The sequence below is a fragment of the Culex quinquefasciatus genome, chromosome 3 (genome assembly GCF_015732765.1).
Source record: "Culex quinquefasciatus strain JHB chromosome 3, VPISU_Cqui_1.0_pri_paternal, whole genome shotgun sequence".
NCBI lineage: Eukaryota > Metazoa > Arthropoda > Insecta > Diptera > Culicidae > Culex > Culex quinquefasciatus.
The window spans coordinates 90878341-90890899 of NC_051863.1; the positions used below are offsets into that span (position 1 = coordinate 90878341).

Genomic DNA, 12559 nt, shown 5'->3' on the forward strand with positions numbered 1-12559 from the left:
ACCTGACCTGTCAGGATGCCACATTTTGGTATTGTTTTGGTATTGAAGTGTTTCATCAAATTTCCGAAATTACCGAACCGAATTACCGAAGTGTTTCATCAAATTCTTCTGAAACTATGGGATTTTTTTAAATTTTGACGAGATAATTAATTTTGTGCTATAATGACTTGAAACCCAAAATGTTAAGGCTGATTTTAATTTTTTTTTGATATACCCCTTAAGATTTTTTAATATCGTTGAATTTTCTCTAAGTCGGGATAACCAAATACTTTGAAAAACGAGTCAATCGACAGATTATTGAATTTTGGTGAATTTCAATCCAGTTTCATTTTAATAACACTTATTTTTCATTCTTGTTATTTTTCAGAAGCTTCAAGAACTTCAAGCACAGGCCGTTCATCAATGAAAAATGCATTCGATGTGGTGAAGAATATCACTAAAAACAACATGGAATCATCAGGTGAGTAGATTTGGCTATGGCATATGGATCATTTCAGTTTTTTCACTAACTGCAACTGCTGCACTAAACATTGTATGAAAAAAACAGATTTTGGTATTACATACCATACCAATCAGCTTAGAACACCATACGCGGTGCCCGTGCTGTATCAAGAAGGTTGTTCCATGTTGCTCGGTTCTGGGCTGCAGCTCGCCAGTCTCCTAGGTTGCAGATCTTTCTTAGGTCCGCCTCGATCTGATTTCCCCATCGTGCACGCTGTGCTCCTGCTCTTCGGCCTGTGCCGCCATCCGGTCGCGCGCGGTCAAAGAGCATCCTGACAGGATGGTCTTCGTCCATCCTCGCGACATGGCCGGCCCACCTAAGCCTCCCGATTCTCGCCAGGGTGACGATGGTCGGTTCTCCCAGCAGCGCGTGCAGTTCGTGGTTCATGCGCCTTCGCCACTCGTTCTGAGCTGTACGTAGATCGTTCGCAGCACCTTCCGTTCGAAAACTCCAAGGGCTCGTTCGTCCTCTTGCCGCAGCGTCCAGGTCTCATGGCCATAGAGGACACAGGGTCAGCTTCGTGGCGCGTTGCACTCGATCAGATGTCAAGGTTTTCCGTAATCCAAAGTAGGCTCGATTCGCGGAGTGGATACGAGTCCGGATCTCTAAGCTGGTGTCGTTGTCGGCCGTTACCAGCGATCCCAAGTACACGAATTCGCTCACCTCCTCCAGCACATCGCCATCCACAGCTAAAGGGGTGAGTCTTGGGGGGTCAACGTCCTTTGAGCCCCTCCCTTTCATGTACTTTGTTTTCGTCGTATTCATGGCCAATCCAATTCGTCTTGCTTGCGTCTTTAAGGCGGTGTAAACCCTTTTCACCGTCTCTAGGTCTCTTGCTATAATGTCAATGTCGTCCGCATAAGCAAGAAGTTGGACTGTCCTGTTGCAAATCGTGCCTCTCGTGTCTATACCCGCTCTTCGCACAACTCCCTCAAGTCCGATGTTAAACAGCGCATTGGATAAGCCGTCACCTTGTCGTAACCCTTGGTGCGATTGAAAGGGGTCCGCTAGCTCCCCTGCCACTCGCACGTGACACATCACACGATCCAAGGTAGCCTTGATCAGCCGAGTCAGTTTGTCCGGAAATCCGTTCTCGTGCATGATCTGCCATAGCTGTTCGCGGTCGACTGTATCGTACGCTGCCTTGAAATCGATGAAGATGTGATGTGTGGGCACGTTGTACTCACGGCATTTCTCGAGGATCTGCCGGAGCGAGAAAATTTGGTCCGTGGTGGCCCGAGCGCCAGTAAACCCCGCTTGATAGGGGCCCACGAACCTCCGTGCGTACGGTGTCAGCAGACGGCAGAGGATCTGGGAGAGGATTTTATAGGCCGCGTTGATAAGCGTGATGCCGCGGTAGTTGCCGCAGTCCAGCTTATCGCCCTTTTTGTAGATGGGACACACGACACCATCCATCCATTCTTCTGGTAGTTTCTCCTCCCTCCAGATCTTAGAAATCACCAAGTGGATCGCCCTCGCCAACTGCTCTCCTCCATATTTAAAGAGCTCACCGGGTAACCGATCTTTACCGGCGGCCCTGTTGTTCTTCAGCTGCCTGATCTCCTTCTTCACCGTCTCCAGATCAGGTGCCGGGAACTGTTGGTCAGCAGCGGGCGGTCCAAGTTGGGCTTCAAAGCCGTTTCCATGCGCTACATCGCCGTTGAGGTGCTCGTTGAAGAACTGCTGCCACCTGTTCAACACCTCGCCTTTGTCCATAAGAAGGTTTCCCTCGGCGTCCCGGCAAGTGTTGGCTTGCGGCGCATAGCCTTTGCGGGACCGTTAACCTTCTCGTAGAACTTTCGCGTCTCGTTCTGCCGGAACAGCTGCTCCATTTCGGCGCGGTCGCGATCTTCCAGCTGGCGCTTCTTGAGCTTGAAGACCGTTCTCTGCTGTTTCAGCGCTTGTTTGTATCTGGCCACGTTCTCATCAGTTGCAGCCCTCAGCTTCACCGCATAAGCTGCTTTCTTCTCGTCAAGTAGCCGCTGGCACTCCTCGTCGAACCAGCGCTGCTTTCCAACTCGGACCGTACTACCTAGCGCGGCTTCAGCGGCACTGCCGATGGCCGAGCATATTCTGCTCCATCCATCGTTGAGCGAGGCAGCGCCGAGTTCCTCCTCCGTTGGCAGGCTCGCTTCCAGCTGCTGCACGTAGTGCTGGGCCGCAGCCGTGTCCTGCAGCCGCTCGGTGTTGAACGGCGGTGGGAGCCGGCTCCGTCGTTGGTGGTACGTCGTCGACAGTTTTGAGTGCATGCTTGCACCCACCAGGTAGTGGTCCGAGTGGATGTCCGCACCGCGATACGTGCGGATGTTCCGTATGTCCGAGAAGAATCGGCCGTCGATGAGGACGTGGTCGATTTGTGTTTTTGTTTGTTGGTTAGTTGGTTAGTTGGTTTGTTGGTATTACTTGTGCTAATACCAGCGACCAAAATGTGCTCTTGGTTGCCCAGTAATAGATGGTAAAATACCATGAAATCATATTAAAATCATGTATATGGAAGACCACAGGAACACCAAAATCTGATTTTCCAAGGGCGCGGGAATACCTAAAAATAAAACCATGGCAATACCAAGTTTTGTTATTCAAGCAGTGTTCAAAAATCCAGAAGACCTCAACTTGGTATTAAAAAGTTTTTATTTTGAGGTATTATTTTACCCTTGGAATAACATGGTTTGGTATTGTTGTGCCCTTCCACATACAATAATTTGGTATGATTTTATGGTATTTTACCAAGGGTACATTTTGGTCCCTGTTATTTGCCCAAAAAAAGCAAAGCAATCCACTTTAACGACCCCGGGTCTTTGTGGGCTCTGTTGCAAGTTTCTGCTCATTTCTAGGCGTCCGAAGGTTATGTGTGGTGAGTCACTCAAAACATCTTTTACGCAAATGGACCGACGTTTTACTTCCTCATCCGATAGAACCCGAGCATGTGTAAATAACAAAGGAAATGCGTAATAATACCTTTCTCTGGTATCAATACCACATTTTGGTATTCCTGGACCCTTTAAAATTTGTCTTAAGGATTATGCAAGAGCAAAATGTGGTATCATACCAATTTAAGGTATTGTTTTGATATTGCAAAATTGCAGAATTTGTCAATGGTCGAACACCACATTTTGGTATTATTTTGGTATTACAATATTTTATCAAATTCCTCTGAAACTATGGAAAAAATTTGACCAATTTTAACAAAATAATTAATTTTGCGTTAAAATGATGTCTCAACGCGAATGCTTTCATTGAAAACCGGAAATTTCAAACTTTATTTTAAACATTTTTGATATACCCTCTTAAAGAAATTACTTGAAATTGTGGAAAATTTTCTATGTCAGGATACCACATATTGGAATTATTTTGGTGTTGAAGTGTTTCATCAAATTCCTCTTAAACTATGTTTTTTGTAAAATAAATTTTAGCATTAGCATTAGCATTAGCATTTTAGGACGCCCTATCCACGGATGGCTCCACAACGCTTATCCCTCTGTTTGGTCTGGTTGTGTTAGACCCTCATCCGGAACAATAATCCAACACGGGAGATACCATGTCTTCATCTTTTGATGAGTGTGTAATACAGCCCAGGGCATAAGGGGTCCTTGCCGGGTCTAAGCTATCCTTTGGGGAGCGGAAGGAATGTTAGTAAACACCTATCTAAAGTGCGCAAGGATCCCTGCGTCACCTTAGTGGTATAGATGTTTGTAGGGAGGTTTTGGACTCAATGTTAGTAGAAAGGTAGGACCCTAGGATATACCTCGAAAGGTATTGCGGGTTGATAAAAAGTGGTTTAAATTCTGAGATATTAAACTCATACAGCCGGCTGTATTGAGTAATGTGGATGATTTAGGCATTTCTGATTTATATGTTTATAATAATAGATTATTATACTCAGTCAGCCCGCTGTACTGGGGAAAATAAAGATTTAGGTATTTACGATTTCATTATTATGTAGGTTTTAGACTCATACAGCCGGCTGTATCGAGTAAATATTAAAAGTAAATTCTGGTGTTGAATTAATATCGATTCATTCTTAGACAGCCGGCTGTGGAAAGACTGAATCGCAGGGAAAATAAACTGTGTATTTATTATTTTTAGTAATATTCACGTATTAGTATATTTCTTAAATATCTCTTAACCGAAAATTTATTCGAGTACATGAGCATGAGCATGAGCATGAGAGACCACCCATGGTTGTCCTTCTCTGTTGCTGAACAGAACCGTAATATCCTATCAACACAACCGGTCATACGCTTCAACGATCAAATAGTGTTTCCCTTATCAACAGCATGCATGAATACGCTGAAAAGATAAAACATCACGATCATCAAAACTAGAGCCGTTGCTAATAGGAAACAGTCACTGGCCACCAACGGCGCCCGCCATGTCAGTTTGTAGATCTCAAGGGAACGGGACGGGAATGTTAGTTAGCACAGGCTGCTACCAAGGGTGGGTTCTATACGATATCCACACCCCCGCGTGTGCCGGAAAACTACTTCTACTTGGGATTTTGTTAGTGGGAAAGGGTAATGGCCAGGATTCATCATAGAGGATGATGATGTGGCCCAATAATCAATGAATTTCGTTGAGTGATAGGGTGATGTATTATGTATTCTCAAGGCAAAAAATCGGATGATGCGGATGAGACTGTTCCCGGTTATTTGGTGTTGAGTTTAGCACAAATGATTTAATCTTAGACAGCCGGCTGTGGAAAGATAGAATCATAATTGTGTGTAATTAAAAGGTGAAATATTATACTCAGCGTAACACATTTACGTAGAGTTGACCTGAGACTATTTATACTTTTATGTTTTTATAAGATGAGCGACCAATTAATTACTGATGAGTTATGAGTTATCTGAAGGACTTGAACAATCGCGTTGAAACAATATTTGTCACCGTGCTTTACGAGCTATAATGCTAAAAGGTGATTTCGCGGGAAACGAAAGGTCAAATATAATTTATATTATGCTAACGCAATTAAGAACGAATCTTCCCATGAAACAATCGCGAATCATAGAACAAAGAAACCCGACTGACTAACGAAAAAGACGATCGCGATATTTGAACTTTACAATCTAACTAAGAAGAAAAAAAGCCACGTCAATAGAAAGGAATAGACAAACATACAGGTAACCACAAAACGGACTGCCTCAACTGTCATCGTGACAACCAGAGCAAGCCGCACATTCACACACACACACACACACGCACGCACTCACCCGACAAAATCACCGACGACGAACGACGCGAAAAAAAATGCGACCCGACGGACAGGCATCGCAAAACGGACTGGCTCAACTGTCATTTTTTGAACCAGAGCCAGCCGCACCTTCACACACACACGCGCACCCGACAAACTCACCGACGACGAACGACGCGAAAAAACATGCGACCCGACGGACAGGCATCGCAAAACGGACTCTCTTAACCGAAAATTTATTCGAGTACAGGCAAAAAACAAACAAAACGGAGTAAACCAACGACGACAACGGTAACGGAAATCTTTTGCAGCAACCGCGACGTGAATTGAACTAAAACATAAATTATAAAAATGCAAAAGACGCGGCGTAGTTCTTTTTCGAAATACTAAAACTTTTTACTCGGAACAAACTCACCGGGATCCTGTGAATAAGGCATCACTGCACTTATCTAGTTCCGCCACCGACCACCGCTAGCTTAGTGGCGTGGAAGTTGCCACACTGACACCAAACACTCAGCTCCGACGAGCTGTCACCCCTCGCCGCACTGTCAGCTCATCTGACTTTTTTTTAACCGCACTCAATCCTTCAAACACCCGCGGTCATCAAAAACAGAGGCTGAATGAGACCCTTGTTATGGAAAAGGCACTTTTTCACAAACCCCTCAAAACTTCACTTTTCATTTTTCACGATGCACACAGGCAGTTTAAATCTTCACTCGAATTCGAAAATTTTCTGTTTTTTGTAAAATAAATTTTGACGAGATAATTAATTTTGCGCTAAAATGACTTCAAATCCCAAAATGTTAAAGCTGATTTTATTTTTTTGATATACCCGCTAAGATTTTTTTTAAATCGTTGAAATTTCTCCAATTCGGGATAATCAAATACTTTGCAAAACGAGTTTATCGACAGATTATTAAATTTTGATGAATTTCAATCCAGTTTCATTTTAATACCACTTATTTTTCAATCTTGTTATTTTTCAGAATCTTCTCAGTAATAGATGGTAAAATACCATGAAATCATACCAAAATCATGTATGTGGAAGACCACAGGAATACCAAAATCTTATTTTCCAAGGGCGTGGGAATACCTAAAAATAAAACCATGGTAATACCAACTTTTGGTATTCAAGCAATGTTCAAAAATTCCAGAAGACCTCAACTTGGTATTGAAATGGTTTTATTTTGAGGTATTATTTTACCCTTGGAATAACATGGTTTGGTATTGTTGTGCCCTTGCACATACAAGACTTTGGTATGATTTCATGTTATTTTACCATCTATTACTGGGCAACCAAGGGCACATTTTGGTCCCTGTTATTTACCTAAGTAATACCAAAATTTGGTATTCCCGTGTTATTTACCCCTGCTCGGGAAGGCGTGGTCAGGCAAATCTCGTCACGAAAAATGCCACCGGGTCCGTCTGGAATTGAACCCAGGCCATACTGGGGTTTGGATGCTACCACGCTAACCACTAAACCACCGGACCCGGCTTTGCCCAAGTAATACCAAAATTTGGTATTCCCGTGTTATTTACCCCTGCTCGGGAGCTAACGGCTAACGGCTCTCAGCACGGTGGTTTGGTTCCGTTGGCAGATCGGTGATGCGTTCTCACGGTATGAGATAGAACGGGGTTCAATTCCCCGGCGGAATACAGTGCACAATTTATTCGCTCATTTATCTTCTTTATTCAATGTTTATCACTTTCCAATGTTTCTCACCATGAGACATATGTTGCTCCAAATTAAAACTGAAGTTAAAAAAAAAAAGCTTTTTGGTTACCCCTTGCAAAAACGGGATTCTAATATTTCAAAAGATTTTTTTATATATATATTTGGTTTATTGAACTATTTAAAAAATATTCCAGAAATCTTCTAATCTTATAAAACATATAGGTAAGTCTCTATGATTTTCATACTTTTCATATAGATGTTTGGGTAAATAAAAGACGCAACTTTTGTTACCCTGACATTTATTGGTCATCGCTGAAATTTAAAAATTATCGCAGTTTTAGTGAAAAAAGTAGATTTTTTGCCGATTTCGTCATTTTCCGGTTGTTGCGCGCGGCGCGTCGAAAAAAACCTGGTGCAAGCGAAAGCCTTGTTCCGCCGACGGACGGACAGCTCGCCTTATTTGTGTGGCCGCCGGAATAATGCTCTAGATCTGAGCAAGTTCCAGCAGTGCAGAAAAGGGTGTTTCTGAAGAAGAAATGATAATTTGTTAGCACTGAATCACTGATTCATTATACTGGTGCATTTACATTCGTCCCCAATTCAGTGTTCTTCTTCTTCTTGCACGTAAACCGTTGATTGTTTGCATGCGGGATTTGATTTTGTCGATGGCGAGCCTGACTAAAACCATATCATGTTATTTTGAGGTTAAGACGTAAGTTTCTCTAGAACTTACCAGGCGGGACAGATTTTCATGTAGTGGAGTTTGCCCCCAACGGCCCCAATCTGTGGAACGGACGTGGCCGATGGCACTTTCTTATGTGCTTCTTGTTTGGCACTACTGCACAGAGCAGGACGGTGCCAGAGGTGTGCCTGTTTCGTGGATTGGTTTCCCAGGAAAGAGTAGGGGGGTTGGGGGGGTTTCCCGCGAACGGCGAACCCGGTGTCTTTAAAGAGAGAGAGAGAGAGAGAGAGAGAGAGAGAGAGAGAGAGAGAGCGATCCGTTTTAAGAGAAGCTTGGATGAACACCTGTGTATGTGACTCACGAGCAGTGTTGCGTTCCTCACGTGCTCACGCGCTCGTGAGCGCTCACTTTTCGCTCATTCGTGAGGAGGAGCGCTGCGCGAGCTAGCTCACGTTTGCCCGCGCTCACGTTTGCTCCGATTTTTTCAGTTCGCGTTTGCCCCACGCTCGCGCTCGCGCTCATTTTTCGCTCACGGAGCGCTCACTTTGGAAGTATCGCGAATCGAATCGTTTTTCGTTTTTGAGAAAGTTTTTGTTTTTCAATCCTAGTTAGTTTGTTTGCTTAAGGCGCAGCATGTCAGTGGAAACGTCACTTAGGAACATTTTTTAAATATATTAATTGGAATAGCTTATTTTCATTAACTATGTTTTTGAATAATAAATTGGATTGACCCTTGCGAATCATATCGGAGACCTGCAGTCAGAGTTGAAAATATAAATATTTTCGAATTAATTGGCCTTACCTTAACAAAAGTTAAGGTAGGCAGAGACAATTGCTGGGTGAAGGGTATGAGCGACTGAAATGACTGAAAACCTTATAAAAACTTACAAAACAATGAATTAATTCAAGAAGATTTATGCTGTGGTAAGTTCGACTCAATGTTATGTGCTAAGTTGATTAAAATATAACATTAAACTGTTTTATGTACCTAATCAGTTTGTTGACTACCTTTCCAGCGTGCGGGTCAGAATGAGCAACCATTAAAAATAAGTCATTCCGTTTATCGTTTTTTATAAAGTTAATCTTTCTCATTCTAGAAAATAGGATGAAATTGTTGAAACAGTTTTTTTTACAAAAAAAAACTCCAAATTCCTAGTGTTTGAAATAACCCATTTGAATGAAATAATATAAATTGTCATTGTCTTGTTTTACCACATTAAGGGTGGCTCCTCTTCCCCCAAGTAAATTATTTTTAACACTTCCGCTACCAAGCCTTTGAAAATATTCAATTACAGATTCAATAAATATTTTTTTTGAATATGGACATTCTCTAAAATGTTCCGAATATGAGAGATGATTATAACTTTCATAAAGCTTATTTTTTCCGGATTATAAAAACTTAAAATAATAATAATTTGTCAATTAATTAATTTTTTTGAACATATCAGTGCATCTCTTCACGTCAATGATTTTTTACATTAAGAATGAGTTAGCTCTTTGTTAGCTCACTCAATAGTGAATCATTCTGCCCCTTGGCTAATTCTGAATTTAAAATAGAACGTATATTTCGGTTCGCCGACTAAATCCATTTCATTGCTTACTTTTGTTTGTTTGACCACTTTCTTGTTTGTTTTCGCTGCCTGTGCTGAGATAGTTCCAGAAACTTCGTTTCAAACAGGCAGATGCTTCAACAGGGAAAACAACTACCTACTTTGGCTCACCAGCTCACGTGAGCGCAAAACGCTCCGGTGAGCGTGAGCGAGCACGAGCTACCTGATAAAAACTCACGCTCCAGCTGGAGCGAGCACTCCTTCCGTGTGCGCTCGCTCATTCGTAACCCTGCTTACGAGCACCCCTCAGAGCCTCATATCCGTCTGCTTTTGCAGTCTTCGTCGTCATCTTTGCTGTTTTCCCGTCCTCGTCGGACCTGGATGTTACGTTGGGCAATCTACAGCGATATATTTTTGATTATTATACAATACAATTTACATTAGGAACCTTTTAAAAATAATTTAAAGTATCTCACCTTGTCTGGTTCCAGCCGGAAGTTTTCCAAAACGTTCGAAAAAACGGAAACTGATGCAGGAATTTCTCGTTGTACGAGGGCTATTTGGGGCAAATAGCCCGACCGCCCATCTGTGCCGCACCCAGCGACTTTGCTGTCGAGTGGCAAACGCGAAACCGAAATCGACAACGGAAAAAATCCGACCGAACTGTGACGCGAAAACGAATAAAATTCATAAAATTATGCTGGTTTGTTTACAACGTCACGCTCAACATGAACTGTCACTTCAAAGTGGCATTGGAAAAGAGGTCGAAATTGCATTACACCGCACAATTTGGTTGCAACTTAACACTGTGCTCAAAAACTACCAAATAAATTAGGCTTTTTATTAATTTCTCCTAAGAATGAATTATCCAAATTATTTAAACGTACAATCAACAGAGAAAATCAGTGCGAAATGATGACAAAACCTCTCGCGACCTCAAACAGAATAAAAAGTTAAAGAATTTAGAGCTCTAGATTTTTTTTTAATTTAATTATGTGTGCCTTGGGAAGAAATTTGATAAAATTAATAGTGCAACCCCGGACTGAATTGCACAGAGTCGCGGAAATGTCTTACGGCTTCTCGCTTTGGAATTAATAAATTTTGAGATTGATGTTAAAATTTTTAATAGTTGCTAGACATCGTGGCGTCAAGGAAGTCAAAGAGATAATCATCGAGAATGATCAATGAAGGCGGCGAAGAAACAAAATTTGTCGTAAAGGAAGATCCGCTACTCTTCTGGTAGCGACAAATGATCCGCTACTCTTCCGGCAGCGACGAATGATCCGCTATCTTTGATCGGCAACCTGGTAGCGCGGTGATTCTTGCCGATTTTCGTCGAATTCAGCGTCAAATCTGTAAACTACTTCAACATCTAGTGAAAAATGCAGAATTTTAATAAATTGAAATTACGATACTCACTCAATTTCAGCTAAAGACCGCTGGTCTTGGACCACCTGGGGGCCATCCGCTCGGGGACATACCTCCAGCAAACTTCAGCTTACATTTAGCGAATAGTTGCAATGTTCGGACCCTTAAATTGGCCAACCTCGAAATCATTTTCAAACGACCGCTTCCAAACAACAACACATTAGAACTGTTTTTGTTTTGATAAGCTGTCAGTCACTGAACAGCAGTTGTAATGGAAGTTTACATACCGTAAAACGGGGTGACTTTGATAGCCGGGGTGACTTTGATAGGTTTGCGATTTTTCCGCCAAATGAAGAGTACAATTAAAATACGTAAGGAATGGTTTAGAAACATACTGACCGTGGTAGAGAAGTGTTCAAAGTACCTCAAGAAGAACTTTTCATAAAATTTTGACAAGTTTAAAAGTTAGTTAACTATAGTTAAGAAAATGTTGATGAAAGTCATTATTTTAAACTTCTCAAAGAGTCATGATTTTCTCAATGAACATGATTTTTAATTGGAAAACGGAATGCATTTTCGGATTCTTTGGACATTTTTCCACTAGGAAAAGGTTAAAAAAGTTTGTAAATAATAAATAATATATGTTTTTGAAACACAATTTTAAAAAATCTCCAAAATTATAGGCAATTTCAGTTGAATAAATTTCGTGCAAAATGTGAAAACTTGAGATTCGTGCTTCGAATTCAGTTTATACTGCAATATAAATCGATAATTTTATAAACAAAACTAGTTTTAACAAATTTCAGGCAAAATTCCGACTTTTTAGCAATTTTACCTAAAATTTATATGTATTTTGCTAAAAAGCTTATAAAATTAGTTAACTAAATATAAACATTGATTTTTTTTCCTAAAAACTGTATCAGCTACTTTAATGATGATACATTTAGAGTACAAATAAAGTTTGAACTTCTGAAGTATGATTTTAACAAGAAAAACTATGACTATCAAAGTCACCCCGGAATTAAAACTAAGAATTTTTTACGTAACTATTTTTCTAAACATTATTGAAAAAACTTTTTTTTCCGAAATAGTGCATGGACTTTGTGTGGCCTACCCCAGTACATGTTTTAAAAATAATAATCTAGAGAAAAACCTTACCTGTTGGAAAATATTCTAAAAACAAATTGAAATCCTATCAAAGTCAACCCCGGTTTACGGTACCAAAAGATGCGCAAGGATCTGGCCTACACGCCAATCATGTTGAATACAAACGCTTCAGTGGCCAAAATGCCTCAAAAAGTGTCATTTTTGAAAAAATCTTTTTTTACGGGTTAAATCCCATTTAAAATTGAAGGGCGGAGCGCCAGCTCCTGTTACGTCCAATCAAGCTCATAATTTGGATTTGGGCTTAGTATGCCCACCGGAACAAATTCTTGAATACCCGCCAAAAAGTCATTTTTGTTACATCCAGGGTACCAAAATTTTCGTAATTAAAATACGCAACTTTTGCTACCCTAACATGCATAGGTCATCACTGGAATTTCCGAGTTATCGCAGTTTTAGTGAAAAAAGTTGATTTTTTGCCTATTTC

At 41.3% G+C, this 12559-nt stretch overlaps 2 protein-coding genes across 8 annotated transcripts in view; both read right to left on the bottom strand.

Annotated features, from left to right (window-relative positions):
- LOC6051347 (dynamin) overlaps nucleotides 1–12559 on the bottom strand; it is a 515697-nt gene that overhangs the window by 178385 nt on the left and 324753 nt on the right. The gene's annotated exons all lie outside the window — the stretch shown is intronic.
- Nucleotides 7189–11276, bottom strand: LOC119769757. 2 transcript variants are annotated; one of them, XM_038263311.1, is made up of 4 exons: nucleotides 9824–11276; nucleotides 8102–8312; nucleotides 7956–8042; nucleotides 7189–7893 (listed from the first exon to the last, which is right to left on the bottom strand). In XM_038263311.1, exons 1-4 carry the CDS (start codon nucleotides 9879–9881, stop codon nucleotides 7695–7697), a joined length of 555 nt encoding a protein of 184 aa, XP_038119239.1. In that variant the 5' UTR covers nucleotides 9882–11276; the 3' UTR covers nucleotides 7189–7694. The 2 variants fall into 2 exon arrangements, with proteins under 2 accessions (XP_038119239.1, XP_038119240.1); XM_038263312.1 differs by having other exon boundaries at nucleotides 7956–8046.

Excerpts from the sequence above, each read along its gene's own strand:
- LOC119769757 (XM_038263311.1), bottom strand. The coding sequence starts at position 9,881 with ATGAGCGAGCGCACACGGAAGGAGTGCTCGCTCCAGCTGGAGCGTGAG. Across the intron at positions 8,313-9,823 it reads GGAGCGTGAGTTTTTATCAG|ACACCGGGTTCGCCGTTCGC; the intron begins GTAGCTCGTGCT and ends CTCTCTTTAAAG. Across the intron at positions 8,043-8,101 it reads ATGAAAATCTGTCCCGCCTG|GCTCGCCATCGACAAAATCA; the intron begins GTAAGTTCTAGA and ends GGTTTTAGTCAG.